At 33.6% G+C, this 15938-nt stretch overlaps 1 protein-coding gene across 1 annotated transcript; it reads left to right on the top strand.

The window, feature by feature from the left end:
- The first annotated feature begins 373 nt into the window (after positions 1–373).
- On the top strand, positions 374–4074 carry LOC131067227 (putative receptor-like protein kinase At3g47110). The gene is made up of 2 exons (XM_058002184.2): positions 374–3394; positions 3491–4074. The coding sequence occupies exons 1-2, from the start codon at positions 700–702 to the stop codon at positions 3847–3849; spliced, it is 3054 nt and encodes a 1017-aa protein (XP_057858167.2). The 5' UTR covers positions 374–699; the 3' UTR covers positions 3850–4074.
- The last annotated feature ends 11864 nt before the right edge of the window (positions 4075–15938 follow it).

Raw genomic sequence — 15938 nt, 5'->3', positions numbered from 1 at the left:
GAACTTTATTTTTTTAAGAATTTTGTGAATGTATAGTCAATAGAAATTGTTTTGCAATTGATATTGTTTTTTTCTACATTTACCATATAATTGTCAATAATTTTTTAATGTTTTCAAATTTTAATACAATAAATCTTTAAAAGGAAATTGATTGTTATATATATGAATATATAAATATAATTGTACAACCAAAAAAATCACTACGATATTTATATTAAAAATCAACTATCTAACGTTTGAGTCAATTTCAAATTATCTTATAACATAAAAAGCTTCAAAAATAACAATAATGTGAATACGCATATACTAATTCAGACGGATGAGAAGAAACGCTACAAATGGTTCCAAACAATTATCAATCGGTGGGGTTTGTGCGGTCACAAGCAAAACATCAATCACTTACCACGATGACTTCTGGTCGTTACCTCAAGACTAATCAGTTTTCAGATTAAATTTGATGTGAGCTGCCGTGCTTATTTTACCGCTGAATTCTTGCACCAGGAACCGGTCTACGCCGAGACTTGAATTCAACTTGTTTTTTTCCTATCCCATTTCGTTCGCAATTCTTTCTCTACCTCGGGTCCTATTGATTGTTTTGGTCTCGCAGGGATTATTAAAAACCCACTATCCTTGCACACAAGAAAAACCACCAAAGCCTCACAAGTGCACATAGGTACTTGTCTGTGTGATTTGCTCAGAATGCATAACCTCATCCGAGTTGTTTTATTGTTATGCTTGTTAGCAGAGGTGAAGATCAATCCGATGCAGGTGGCGGCAGCAGGTTCAAGGGGAAGTGAGAGGGATGTTGCTTCTCTAATGGAATTCAAAAATTCGGTCACGCAGGATCCTCTTGCTGTACTGCACACCTGGAACCAGAGCCTGAACTTTTGCAATTGGACGGGAATCCGCTGCAACACTGAAAAATGGCGTGTTATAAGACTGGATTTGGGAAACATGAGTCTGCAGGGCGTGTTGCCCCCCCAGCTGGGGAATTTGTCCTTCCTTCACTACCTCGACCTCTCCTCCAACAGAATTGGGGGCCAAATTCCCTCTGCTCTCGGGCGCCTGCGACGCCTCAACTTCCTTAATCTTAACGGAAACTTGCTGGAAGGCTCTGTTCCTCATTCTCTCGGAACATGCCTGCGTTTGAGGGAGCTCCATTTATCCAGAAACAACCTCAATGGCAGCCTTCCATGGCAACTGGGTAACTTGCCCAACCTGCAAGTCCTGACATCCTGGGCGAATTGCCACTCGGGCAGCATTCCCGCGGCGTTGGGAAATTGTTCTATGCTTCGGCTTATTGATTTATCTGATAACGATTTGGAAGGCACGATTCCTTCCCAAATTGGATCTCTCACTAAGCTTGAGGTCATCAATTTGGACAACAACCGAATCAGTGGAGAAATCCCAACTTCTGTGCTAAATTGCACAGAGTTGAGAAATCTTTCTTTGGTTAATAACTCTCTGAGTGGGGTGATTCCATCGGAGATAGGCGTCAAGCTTTCCAAGCTTGAGTACCTGGTTCTGCCACAAAATAAGCTCAGCGGGGTAATTCCCAAATCACTGGGAAATTGTTCGAGGCTTTCTGTGCTCGAATTGGCGTGGAATGAATTGAGCGGCGTGATACCTCAGGAATTGGGTAATCTTCTCCATCTGACCACCCTCAATCTGTTTTGTAATCATTTCGTGAGCGGAAGTGGAAGTGCGAATGGTGTTCCTATATTGAATGCACTTATTAACTGCTCCCTGTTGAAAAGGTTGGATTTGACAGACAATTATCTTGAAGGTACACTGCCTCCTTCGCTGGGTCTGCTCTCTCCGTTTCTCTCCACTTTCTCATTAGAAAGCAACCACATAAGAGGCAACATACCCCATCAGATAGGTAATCTCACAGGACTCACAGAATTGTACTTGGGTGGCAATTCCTTGGATGAAGCCATTCCTTCTGCCATAGCTAGGCTTCCCAATATATGCGTGTTAAATCTCAGTCAAAACCAATTGGAAGGCCCCATTCCAATGGAATTGGGTAAGATGAAAAGCCTGGAATTTATTTTTCTGTACAACAATTCGCTATCTGGAAAAATCCCCAAGAGCCTGGGAAGCCTTGAGCATCTAAGAGAACTGGATTTAAGCATAAATAAGTTAAACGGAAGCATACCGCCACAACTTGGAGGCTGCCCAAATCTTGATCTTCTAGATGTGTCATATAATCGTCTCACAGGAAACATTCCTTTGGAGATTGCAAGTCTTCATAATTTGCTGTGGTATTTCAATCTATCGAACAACCAACTGACTGGGCCGGTCCCTGGAGTGCTTGGGGGAATGCAAATGGTGCAAGCGATTGACCTCTCTTCCAACAAATTAGCAGGCTCAATTCCTAGTGGTCTTAGTAGCTGTGTAGGACTCGAGTACCTCAATCTGTCTCATAATGATCTTCAAGGAACATTTCCAGCATCTTTTGGCAACCAACTGAAAAGCCTTCGAGACATTGATTTCTCTTACAATAATTTATCAGGGCTGCTTCCAAAGTCGCTGGCGAATCTGGAAAGGCTTGAGCATTTAAATTTGTCATACAATAGCTTCTCGGGACAAGTCCCCTGTTCTGGAGCATATAATCGGCAAAGCATGAAATCCTTTTTGGGGAATCTCCAACTGTGTGGGAATTGCCTGGGTTTGCAAGATTGTTCTTTGCGGAAGCCAAGCAGAGGCTATGGCAGTGGCCACAAAAGGAAACTGGTGCTGCTGATTTCCATCCTTGGTTCCTCTGCTTTGTCTTGCTTTGCTGCTTTAGGATTTTGGGTATGCTTCAGAAATAAGAGAAGGCCGAATAGTTTAATACAAAAAGAAGATCTGAGCAGAGCAACCGAAGGTTTCAATCCTAGGAACATAATAGGAAGTGGTGGCCTTGGAAAGGTTTACAGAGGCGTTCTTCCAGGGGATAAGGTCGTTGCTATCAAAGTTCTTACTCCCAGGCGCCAAGAAGCAGACGATTGTTTCCAAAGAGAGTGCCAGACATTACTAAAAGTTGCACATCCTAATTTGGTGAAGATAATAGCTTCATGCGCAGAGGGAGAGTTCAAAGCTCTGGTATTACAATTCATGCCAAACGGAAGCCTGGACAAACACTTGTACAGAGGCTCAGTTGATAGCAGTGAGGTTGAAGACCTGAGTTTGAGGAAGAGATGGGAAATTCTGTATGAAGTAGCGCGTGGGATTTCATACTTACATCATGAATGCTCTCCAGCCATTGTACACTGCGACATTAAACCACAGAATGTGCTTCTGGACGGAAGCATGAGAGCTCGTGTTGCAGATTTTGGAATCGCCCAACTGGTGAGCGATGAATCCTCCATTACCTCGACCTTGAGAGGATCTTTCGGTTACATTGCACCTGGTAAATAATTTTGCTAAATTTAGCAATTCATTTAGTTTCCCCTTGAGAATGGCGAAGAGTAAATGGGATGGAATTGTTAATTTAATGTTTATGCAGAGTACGGAATGGGAGGAAGGATTTCCGTGAAAGGAGACGTTTACAGCTATGGCGTGGTGGTGCTGGAGACGCTTACTGAAAAGAGGCCGACGAATCCAATGTTCTGCAGTGGATTAACTCTGCCTGCATGGGTTTCTCAATCATTTCCTCACAGTTTGGAAGACGTAGTTGCAGCGGGTGTAATTGAAGAGATGGGACCAAACAGGGATTATGGAAATTCCATGGTTGAGGGGTTGCTACAACTGGGGCTCACCTGCACCTCTCAACTTCCACACCAGAGGCCATCTATGGCGGAGGTTCTCACTGTACTTCAGAACGTACGGCAAGATTTAGATAGTGATGTGGTTAGTTATATATAACTTAAATGTTTCTGTGCCTTGTGGTCCACGTACGTACTATATATTTGGACAATCTCTCTATTACTTTTCACAGTAATTATAAGTACAAATCAAGACTCTTGTGGTCCATAACAAGATTGTACCCTTCATTAAACTTAAATATTGTCAGTTGTAGATATTCTGGTTCTAAAAATGTATAGTCTTATATTGACAACTTTCCTGTTATAGTATAATGAGAACAGCAGTCACAATGCTTTTGTCGAATTTTCCAATCACTCTGTGTCTATTTTGTAGTTTTTGTGTTTATATAATACAATACGCCCATCTTATATTCCATAGTCATGAAACATTCTAATTTCACAATTCTTAAAATTTTGTGTGAATTTTAAATTTGGTTTACGAATTACATGTTCAAAAATGTTGTGCAGTACAGCAAGCGGATCCTGCGTGACTGCATTCTTGAATTCCATTAGAGAAGCCACATCCCTGATCCCTCTAACTTCCATTTAATCCTGTTGCCACAGCCTCCCTCGGATTGAGCTTTAGTACCACTGCAAACAAACATAATAATAAAACAACTCGGATGAAGTTATGAATTCTGAGCAAATCACGCAGACAACTTCCTATGTGCACTTGTGTGCAGGGATAGTGGGTTTTTAATAATCTCTGCGAGAGCAAAACAATCAATAGGACCCGAGATAGAGAAAGAATTGTGAACGAAATGGGATAGAAAATGAAAAAGTCTTGGTCTTGAGGTAACGACCAGAAGTCGAAGTCGTCGTGGGCCGTGGGAACTGAAATCTGTTTCCATTGCAGAAAGAAAGATTCCGAGTGAACTACCATATGCGTATTCACATACATATCATAATAAATCTGTTCAAACATATGACAAGAGGATGTTACAAAGATTCCGAAGAGTCTTTAATGGATGAGAGCTTTTTATGTTACAAGATGATATCAAATTGATTAAGAAGGAAGCTAGTTGAATTTTTATATAACTAGCTTACATATATTTGATTTTAATATAATACACTGAGAGATATCCTTCTCGAGGTGTCTATTAGAGTTCTTGGTACATGATAAAAATAGGCACCTCGTGAAGGATATCTCTCGGCATATTAAATATATATTTGATTAAAATCAAATATATGTAAGCTAGTAGCAGTTGCGGCGTAACATGGGAAACAATAAAAAATTCAAAATAGAATTATATAATATTATATTATTAATGTTTGTTGCGATAATATGTAATATTATTGTTGTAATTGTTATTATTATTTTCTATTTGTTTGGGTTAGGGTTTAGTGTTAAGGTTAAGTTTATGGTTAGAGTTATAATTACGTTTAGGGTTTACATCAAAGTTAGGGCTAGAATTACGGTTATGGTTCAATTACATTAAGGTTAGGGTTAAATTAATATAAAAGTTCAATTAGGATTAGAGTTTGGGATAGATTAAGGTTAGGAATAGATTAGGATTAAATTTCAATCTAGGTTAGGGTTAATGTTATAGTTAATTAGAGTTAGGGTTCAAATATGATTAGGGTTTGATTATGGTAAGGGCTATATTAAGATTAGAGTTTAATTAGGTTTGGCATTAAGTTTAGGTTAGGATCTAGTTATGGTTAGATTAGGGTTGAACTTGTAGTTAGGGCTTAATTGTAGGGTTATATTTAAATTAGGGTTAGGTTATGGTTAGGTTTTAATTATAGTTAGATTAAGGTTGAAGTTTAGGATTAGGTTATGGATTAGGGTTCAATTAGGTCTAGATTAGGGATATTGTCAAGGTTAGGGTTTCATTGTGGTAAGGTTTTAATTATAGTTCAAGTTTTTATAAGAATTCAATTAGGGTTAAAATTAGCTTTATGATTCAATTGCATTAGAGTTACAATTAAATTAGTATTAAATTTTAATTAGGGTTAGGGTTTGGGCTAGAATTCTCTTAGGATTAGGGATTCAATAAGTGATAGGGTTTGAATTAGGTTAGGGTTTAATTAGGGTTAGATTAAGGTTGAAATTTTAGGTAGGGTTTAATTATATAGTCAGAGTTATGCTTAGGGTTAGGTAATGGTTAGAATTCAATTGAGGTTATATTTAAGTTTAGGCTTAAGTTATGGTTTAGGGTTATGGTTTGGGTTAGGCATTAGTGTAAGGATTAAGATAATGGTTTGGGTTTACATTATGTTTAGGGTTTGGGTTACGAATAAGTTTAGGGTTAGGATTATGGTTAGGTTAGGGTTAGGGTTAGGGTTTAGTTTTATGACATAAGGGTTATTAGGGTTTAAATAATGGTTATGTTTACATTAGGGTTAGGGTTAGAGTTAGGGTGTAGGGTTAGCGTTAGGATTACAGTTAGGGATACAGTCGATGTCATTGTTAAGGTTAGGAAATTAGGATTAGGGTTAGAGATAAGTTTTGAGTTATGGTTAGGGTTAGGGTTAGGTATTAGGGTTAGGACTCAGGATTATTATTAGGGTTGGAGTTTAGGGTTATGGTTAAGTAAGAGTTAGGTTTAGGGTTAAGAGTCAAGGTTATAGTTAATTAGAGTCAGGGTTCAATTATGCTTAGAGTTTGATTATGCTAAGGGCTTAATTAGGATCAAGGTCTAGGTTAGATTAGGTTTAGGATTGAATAAGGATTAGTGTATAATTATGATTAAAATTCAATTGGGGTTAGGGTTAAGTAGGACTAGAGTTCAATTAGGGTTAGAGTTAAATCTAGGGATACAATTCAATTATTACATTAGATTATAGTTTACCTTGTAATTAGGGCTTAATAATAAGGTTCTAACTAAGGTTAGGGTTATTTTATGGTTAGGGTTCAATTAGGTCAAGATTAGGGATATTGTCAAGGATAGGGTTTGATTATGATATGTGGTTGATCATGGTTATGATTAATATAATTAGATTTTAATTAGGGTTAGAATTATGATTATGATCTAGTTACTGTAGGCTTAGGGTTAAATTAGGGTAAGGGTTTGGGCTAGAATTCAATTAGGATTTGGGTTCAACTATGGTAACTTTTAATTCTAGGGTTAGATTTAAGTTTAGGGTTCAATTAGGGTCCAATTATGGTTAGGATAAGGCATGGTGAGGATGAGGGTTAGTATTAAATTAGGATAAGAATTCAATAAGGGTTAGGGTTCATATTAGGGTTAGATTAAGGTTGAAGTCATAGGTAGGGTTTATTTCTATGGTTAGAGTTAACTTTAGGGTTAGGTTAGGGTTAGCATTCAATTAGAGAGATTAGAATTAAGGGTTAAGGTTATAGTTAATTAAAGTTAGTGTTCAAATATGATTAGGGTTTGATTATGGCAAGGGTTAGATTAAGATTAGAGTTCAATTACGATAAGAGTTTAATTAGGGTTATGATTAAGTTTAGGCTAGGATTTAGTTACGATTAGATTAGAGTTAAAGTTGTAGTTAGGGATTGATTATGGGGTTATATTTAAATTTAAGGTTGGGTTATAGTTAGGTGTCAATTATGGTTAGATTAAGGCTAAAGTTTAGGATTGGGTTATGATTTAGGGTTCAATTAGGTCTAGATTAGGGATATTGTCAAGGTTAGGGTTTGATTATGGTAAGGTTTTAATTATAGTTAGGGTTCATATAAGAGTTCAATTAGGGTTAGAATTAGCTTTACAATTCAATTACATTAGGGTTACAATTAAATTATTATTAAAGTTTAATTAAGGTTAGGGTTTGGGCTAGAATTCAATAGCATTAGAGTTCAGTAAGAGTTAGGATTTGGACTAGGTTAGGCTTTAATTAGGGTTATATTAAGGTTGAAGTTGTAGGTACGGTTTAATTCTATAGTTAGAGTTATGCTTACGGTTAGGTAATGGTTGGAATTCAATTGGGGTTATATTTAAGTTTAGGGTTAAGTTATGGTTTAGGGTTATGGTTTGGGTTAGGGGTTAGTGTTAGGATTAGGATTATTATTTGGGTTTATTTCATGTTTAGGGTTTGGGTTAGGGGTTAGTGTTAAGATTAGGATTATGGTTTGGGTTTACATCATGTTTAGGGTTAGAACTATGGTTAGGTTAGGGTTAGGGTTTAGTTCTAAATGACATAAGGGTTTAAATAATGGTTAAGGTTAGGGTTAGGATTAGGATTAGAGTTTAAATAATGGTTATGTTTAGTTTAGGGTTAGGGTTAGTGTTAGGGTTTAGGATTAGTGTTAGGATTGCAATTAGGGATATGGTCTACATCATGGTTAAGATTAGGAATAGGGTTATGGTTGGAGGTACATTTTGAGTTATGGTTAGGATTAGGTATTAGGGTTAGGACTAAGGGTTATTATTAGGGTTAGGGTTAGGGTTTTGGGTTATGGTTAAGTAAGAGTTAGGTTTAGGGTTAATGGTCAAGGTTATAATTGATTATAGTTAGGTCTCAATTATGCTTAAGGTTTGATTATGGTAAGGGCTTAGTTAGGATCAAGGTATGGGGTAGAGTAGGGTTAGGATTTAATAAGGATTAATATTCAATTATGATTAAAGTTCAATTAGGGTTAGGGTTAAGTTTAGGGCTAGAGTTCAATTAGGGTTTAAATTAAATCTAGGGTTGTGGTTCAATTATTATTAGATTATAGTTTAACTTGTAATTAGGGCTTAATTATAGGTTTGTAGCAAATTTTAGGGTTAGGTTATGGTTAGGGTTCAATTGGGTCTTTTTTAAGGATATTGTCAAGGTTAGGACCTTTGATTATGATAAGTGGTTGATCATAGTTATGATTAGTATTAGATTTAATTTAGGGTGAGAATTACGATTATGATTCAATTAATTTAGGCTTAGAGTTAAATTAGGGTAAATATAAGTTTAAGGTTAAGATTAAGCTACAATTAGGGTTAATATTGTAGGATTGTGAATTCATAAAACTTATTATCTTCATTATTATTATGTACATTTTTTTAATACTTCTATAAAATGTATAACTTTAAAATTTGTTCTAATAAAATTAAGGCATTTTAAAATAGATTACTTTTTTTTAATTAAAATTATTTTCTTTTAACCTTCTAAATTTTTTATAATTAACATAAAAGTTCTTTTTGACCTTTTTAAATTAATCATCATATGTTATTTTTGAATATTTTATAACTCAACGAAAATAGAAATATCACATCTATATGATAAATTAGAAACTTTTAATAATAAATATTTTTATATCTTAAATATTATATAGTATTTTTTAAGTTTTTGTATATGAAAGTTTGAATTTAGAAAGATTATATTTTTATGATAAAAAATTAGAAACATAGAAATTTATCTTTCCAAATTGAAAATTAAGATTCTTTCATTTTTTTAAATCTTTTTCTAAATTGGAAATTAGATTATTTCCTTTTTTTTAATCTTTCTATAATAATAGTCTATGCAAATGCACATGCTCTTAAAATTTCCTTTTGATTTATATTTGTAAAAAAGATTAATAAATTTATATTGTGAATGCATTAATAGAAACTAACTGAATAGAGTATCTTTTTAATTGTGTAATTGAAAAAAATAGAATTTAATCTAACATTTTTATTCTATTATTCCTTTTTTTTTATGCAAATCACTTGAAGAAAAATAGAAATATATTTCATTTATATTATACTATTCCTTTTTTTTTGCATGCAAATCAATTGAATTGTAAAATGAAAATACATTCTATTTATTTAAATCTTTGAATGCTAAATTTAAAATTAGATTTGGATATAAATAAAATCTTTCTAAAAAAAATTAGATATTATATTTTCCTTTTAGAATACAAATCATTTCTAATTTCCCAAATTAAATTTTTTGTTTTATTTTAAATTAAATGAATTGTAAACCCTCTGTCTTTCCTTATCATTCCCCACTGATGTTTTGTTGCACAAAGAATTGCCTCTTTTAATTTCACTTCAAAAATATCTTAAAGGGGACATGGTAGAGTATGAATGATATTCAGAGGATTCAACCATCACACATTATTGGGTTGCATAAAAATATTTATTCGTAGGCTATGGCTCCTTCAACGCACCACTCCCCTTACCTCATCTTCATTTCCCTCCATACCGTCAGTGTTAATATTAACATTCTATTGCCTCGATTTAGAAAGGCAAATCTGTTTCAAGAACCCTACTTTGCAATTACTCTCAATGGGAGAATGTCTTCACCAATTGAGTATGCGATCCAAAACGAATGTCTGAACCCTTCCACACCCTCCAATTCAACTGAATCACTCGCTCGATATTTAAATTGAAATTCATTTCTCATGCGCTTGTAAATGAAACTCTCGTAGTAACGTTAGACTCTTCAACTACCTCTTTTTTTATTATTTAATCTTCCACATTCAAAACAAATTCTTTGTAACCAACCATGGTAACGTCAGACTCTTCAGCTGTCATTTGCTTTGTAACTCGCGTGTGAATAGTTTTATATTATGGTCTACACAGCTCGATGCAATGCTTGGTCTTCCAGCATTTTTCAGTTTTCTTTAATGTTTACACAAAATATTCTACTTTTATTCTATCCTTCACTCCCCTGCTGTGATTGTATAGGAATGCCTCTTGGCATAATAAATATCATAATGATTTTTCATTACAATTATATATATATATATATATATACATACATCAATTATATTTATATATAGATACATACATCAATCAATTTATGTAGATAAAATATCTATTACTAGCAGTTGCATGTTATGTGCAGGCAGGGTTTTTTGAGGGGTGAGGTAAATATTTGGAAGAATAGCATAGTTTTATATATGGACTTTAATGTTATTTTCTTTCTCTTTAAATATGCATTATAATCTTAGTATTATGTCAAAATGTTTTTTTTGGAAGGCAAAAAGATAGATGAATAAAATTAAAATTATTTAAGTTTATGAGTGGAATAAAACTTTGCTAAGTAAAATGCTATTTAGAGTGGAATATCACTATTTTATATAAACTTATTTGGTACAAGAATAACATTATATTTGTGCAATCTTCTATTGTTTTTTTAAATGGAGAAAGTATCGTAAATAAGTTATAATATTATATATAAGAAAAGAAAAGGTATATAATGATTTTTTTTATAATATGTACATGTTTAAACTCTTGAGAATAAAGAGATTTTTTGAGAAAGTGAGTGAGTGAGATAGTGAACATGGCTTTTATATTAATAATTTCTATTATAAATAGATTCATACAAAAAATGTAACATGAAGAATATGTGAAAAATTGAGCATAGTGAAATGAAAGATAAATCTCGTGTCTTGGAAAATGACACAATGAGTAATATGCTATTAGTGTTTGTGTAATAGTAGTTGGTATTAAACATTTGTTAAATGTCACAAAAATTACATTAATTGTCAATGAAAGTAAATTTGATACAATAACTATTTTATATAATTTTGAGGAGAAATTTGAATGTGAGGTATCTGTTAATTGGAGGCTACTATGTTTCAGTGTTCAAGGAGGGTACCGACAAGATAAAAGAAGAAATCAATAATTATATAGAATGCAGGAAATTAATTTGTTTCAAAGGGATTATTGATAATAATTGGCATATTTAAGTGGAAGTGAAATGAAAATAGGAAATAAATAATAATTGCGTGAAACAAAAAGAGTTGTGAATACCTAAAGGAATGATGCACATTAGAAAGAGGGTGAAAAATAAGCTTGGAAAAAGTTCTTTAGATGTATAGGCAGACGAAGAGGATATTGTAGTTGTCTTTTAATCACCTTTTAATAAACAAGAGACATGATAAGAGAAGGAAAGTAGCAAAAAAGATACTAATAGCTCATTATAGAAAGTAAACTCTAAATGATAGAATTTAGTCTATAGTATATAGCAGACTCATACTGATCATAAAATAATTGATGTTTCAAAGGATGGGTTCGTGAGTCTTCTAGTTTACAGTGGTGACACAAAGGATGATCTTTGCCTCCGTACGAATGAGAAACTCCTTTCCACATTTAAGGATGGGTTTGCTAAATGCAAGGATCTTATTCTGGTTGTTATGTGTGCAATGTGAGAGAATCAAATATGTGAAGCGAAGGATATTGGGAAAAAAATTGATTTTTCCCATGGTCTATATAGTTTTAATATTATGGCTTTACCAGGATTTTATTCTTATACCATAAAGAGATGAAAAATATGGCAACTTGTGCATCATCTCACTTGACATATTGAGGGAAAGAAATAACCCTTATTCTAGAAACATGTCTGGAAAAATCAATCATCACACTTTTAATTTTGCTCTTCTAAAGTGTTCAAGTGTTAGGTATTCTTTTAGTAAGTTGGGAAGTTATAGGAAAACCTTAAAGCTATCTTGGAGAATAAGATTGAGTGCAGTGTACTTATTTTTTAAATAAATAAAAATAAAAATTATTGTGCCTCTTGAAATCACATTTCATATACACGCCACAACAGACGCATTCTATGAGATAATGTCCTTAAGTCATTCGATGAAAGCATAAGTTGACATTTTTTCAAGTCATACTATCAAATATTTTGCTTGCATTTTGTTTAGTCATGAGACCACATCCCTTTAGTAATTTTGTTAAACAAATTATGTGCTAAGTTTTGACATCCTTTTAGGAATTCTATTAAACAATTTACGTGTTAAGTTCTACTTTCATAAAATTCCTTAAATTCATTATTAGAATGGATAACAACAATTGTGGGAGCCGATATGGTGGATATCCATCTCCTTTCATCTATTTATAAATTCCTTGAAATTCTATACTGTGAACAATCATGGAAAAGCTTAAATAACAAATATCTTAAAAGCCCAAATTCTCAAACCCTATATTTGAAAAAATACCAACAATATTTAAATGGATGAATAGGCTATACCTGTGAGTCTGGAAATCTCCAAAAGTAATTAATAGGCTTTTCTTTTGGCAACAATTCATATAGTGGTAACTCCTGTTTTACAACATTCATAAACAAAACTGAAATTCAATACTCTCAAGTTTGATGTAACTATTTTTCTTGTTTAAGCTGCAAACAAATACACTATTAGATGATATCAAATCAAAAGAAAAAAATTAAGAATTTCCTTCAAGAAACACAAGTTCTTACTTTTCACAAGCAAGAAAATATCAAAATAAGCTACCATATAACCTAGAAATCATTTATCATTTAAGGCGTGCAATTTCAATATAAACTATTCCTTACATTTTTAAAGCAAAAGAAATGTCACAATCAAAAAGAACTCTCGAGATGAAAGATTCCATGCAAAATATTGAGGCTTACCTAAAAGATCCAAGATGTGCAGTCGTATAAGTGTCTTGTCGTAAAAGACCCGCATATAGCCCCTATTGTATACACTAAAATAATCATATTTTTAACATTGTATAGAAAGTGGCCATTTTATCAATTGTTCTACAAAGAAGATATCAAAAGTTATTCTCTCTAACGCAAAGAACCAGGATATAACACCATCCTTGATGACAAAATTTAAAAATATGATGAAATTGTGCAACTAATAAAGCATTACTCCAAAATTCAATTGAAAAGCTTAAGAATAAAACATAAAAAATGATTGAAGATCAACTAGGCCACCTGGTGATAATCATTTTGGTTTGGAATCAACAAGCTAGTACATGGCTACCTTAAACTAATAAACAATGTGCCACACCATAAAATTAATGCATATTTACAAGATCGTAAGTTAGATGTCGCTCCACAACTAAACAAATATATAAGCAACTAGAAAGATCAAAATAGTCCCCTGTGAAGGAATTCAACATGCAAACTTATTTCCAAAAGTTCACTAAATGTGCAAAAACATTTGCACATAGAAATAAAATATAGGATAATCACAAAAAAAGAGGTTGACAGTAAAAATAAATTATCACCCCAAAGTTGCAACCCAAAATAGAACTAAAACTACTAACTATTCAAAATTTTAAATCCAACAAAACCTAGAAATTCCTATAGGTATAATACAAAAATGATATATTTGTAAAAGTGAAATTTATAAACAACCATAGAATGCAACATGATATGTTTAATCCAACACAAAATACCCCCTGCCCTGAATAACACGATAAGAACATTTCCTTTGCAAAACTTTTGTCTTAATAATTCACTTAAGAAAGCATCCCATTTGAGATCAATATTTATCACATGGAGTACAAAAATTGGAAAGTTGTGGAAGAAGTAGAAGATGATAACATGTATGCTTTGCACCCAATTTGAAGAGATTATATGATATCACCTAATTGGACTTAATGAGCGGTATTAAAAGAAAGATGTCCATTTAGACTTGGAGTTAGTATATTATCCCGAGACAATAATAAAGTTTAGAGGAATTTCAATGTAATATGTGCACCACTTAATAACTTGCCACAGCAAAACAAGAATCAATGTGGCAGTAATATAAAGTTCATAATTCTTGGAATATGTGGCATACATATTTTCAAACATGTTTTTGTGTAAAAAAAATTCACATAAAACTACACATGTAAAAACTTAGACGCAATTGTCAATTTCCACAACCAAATGAAATTCATGTATATGTACAAGAATATATCATGATATTGGGAGGGTCATGAAACACAATTCTCAGCTTCTTCATCATTTCTTACCACTCACATAATGTAAATAAGGTTATTTACTTTCATTTGAACATGATTTACTATAATCTATGTTCATCCTATACAAACCTCAAAACTAATCACCAAAGCGATTAAATTTTCAACAAAAGTTTCATGAAATTCATGTGATTTAACCAAAAAATTAACTTTAGTGAGAAAGGCATTTCATTCTAAACTTATATTAATAGAAGCATGGTATCTATACGAAATGAATATTTGAAAACACTATATAACTACAAGATAATAGATAGAAATATCCATTGAAACATACACCTAGAGCAAAAGTAGCACTATACAAATACATATACTTAAAAATTGAAAATAATTGTACAACTAGACATGTATATGGATTGAGAGCACCATGCTTGACACCTAAATATTAAAATGATCCCATTTCATAATAGTTTTACAAGTATTAGCTTGTCTATCAAAAGAATGGTAATAAAGGCACCATGGGCATATTTTTGGGCATTTTAGGTGCAAGCATGGTGGTCCCAATAATAGATGCAGAGGTTTATTATGACAAGAAACATGGATTATGAATGTAGTAACCCACCATGATTAACTCAACCAAATTGAGTATTCTTTTATTTTTCTTTGTGTGTTTAATTTAATCTTATGTTTTATTCAATTGCATACTCTGGGCATCCATCCATTTGGATTAGGCATTCGTCCATCCGGGATGAGCATCTAACCATATGGGTTAGACATTTGTCCATATGGGACATAATATTTCATCTATCCCATATGGGATAGGCATCTACCCATACGGGGTAGGCATCTATCCAATCGGGATAGGAGGTGCTCTGGCTAGAGACTTAGACTCATTGGGACCATTCAGGTCCTGAGCCACTCACTAAGTACTACACTCTTCTAACAGAAGTGCACTGAGGTCGCCGTCCTTAGGAGTAATTAAATAACATAATACAAGCTTGAATTTTGCCTCAGAATTTGGCTTAAAGCCTCGGGAAGTCAAGCGAATCCATACGGGATTCCTTCCGAGTATGCATTGAATTTGTTTTTCCAATTTAATTATCTTTATCTTTCAAAATAGGATTCTTACTTAGTCCTTCCTTTACCAAGCCTAGACCCCACCCACGAACGCCTGAGTGCGAGGAACAACTCTGTCCCAAGACTGCCTACATACTCGCTTCGGCAGGGGATCGAGACATAAAGTATGTAGTTCTATTTTCTATTCTATGGTTTGATGTAAACTGATTTGTGCGTACGCAACCCTTTCTAGGGTCAATGTCCCAGATAGTTTCTCTGCGGTTGCTACCCACGGTGGTAGCACTTTAAACAAAAGCTCAAGATGGCCTATTGTTTATGGCCTAACAACTACATCTGACACCTATCATGAGTGTCACCCTTAACCAAATTGTCAAACACCAAAATTCCTTCAAGATAAATCAATTTCATAAAAAGCATTTCATTCAACCAACCCTAACAAGGTTTACTATGGTTTAACTCAACGGACGAAAAAATCATTTAAGGATTATCTTATTAAATTATTGATCCATGAGGGATTACCCGCCACTCGGATTTTGACTTCCAA

The sequence above is a fragment of the Cryptomeria japonica genome, chromosome 3, assembly GCF_030272615.1.
Source record: "Cryptomeria japonica chromosome 3, Sugi_1.0, whole genome shotgun sequence".
Lineage (NCBI taxonomy): Eukaryota > Viridiplantae > Streptophyta > Pinopsida > Cupressales > Cupressaceae > Cryptomeria > Cryptomeria japonica.
Note: the sequence above shows the minus strand (reverse complement) of the source record. Positions and strands in the feature narration are given on the sequence as shown.

Bases quoted from the DNA above. Each gene is read 5' to 3' on its own strand.
- LOC131067227 (XM_058002184.2), top strand. From the start codon at position 700: ATGCATAACCTCATCCGAGTTGTTTTATTGTTATGCTTGTTAGCAGAG. The intron at 3,395-3,490 runs GTAAATAATTTT...ATGTTTATGCAG, and splicing joins TTTCGGTTACATTGCACCTG to AGTACGGAATGGGAGGAAGG.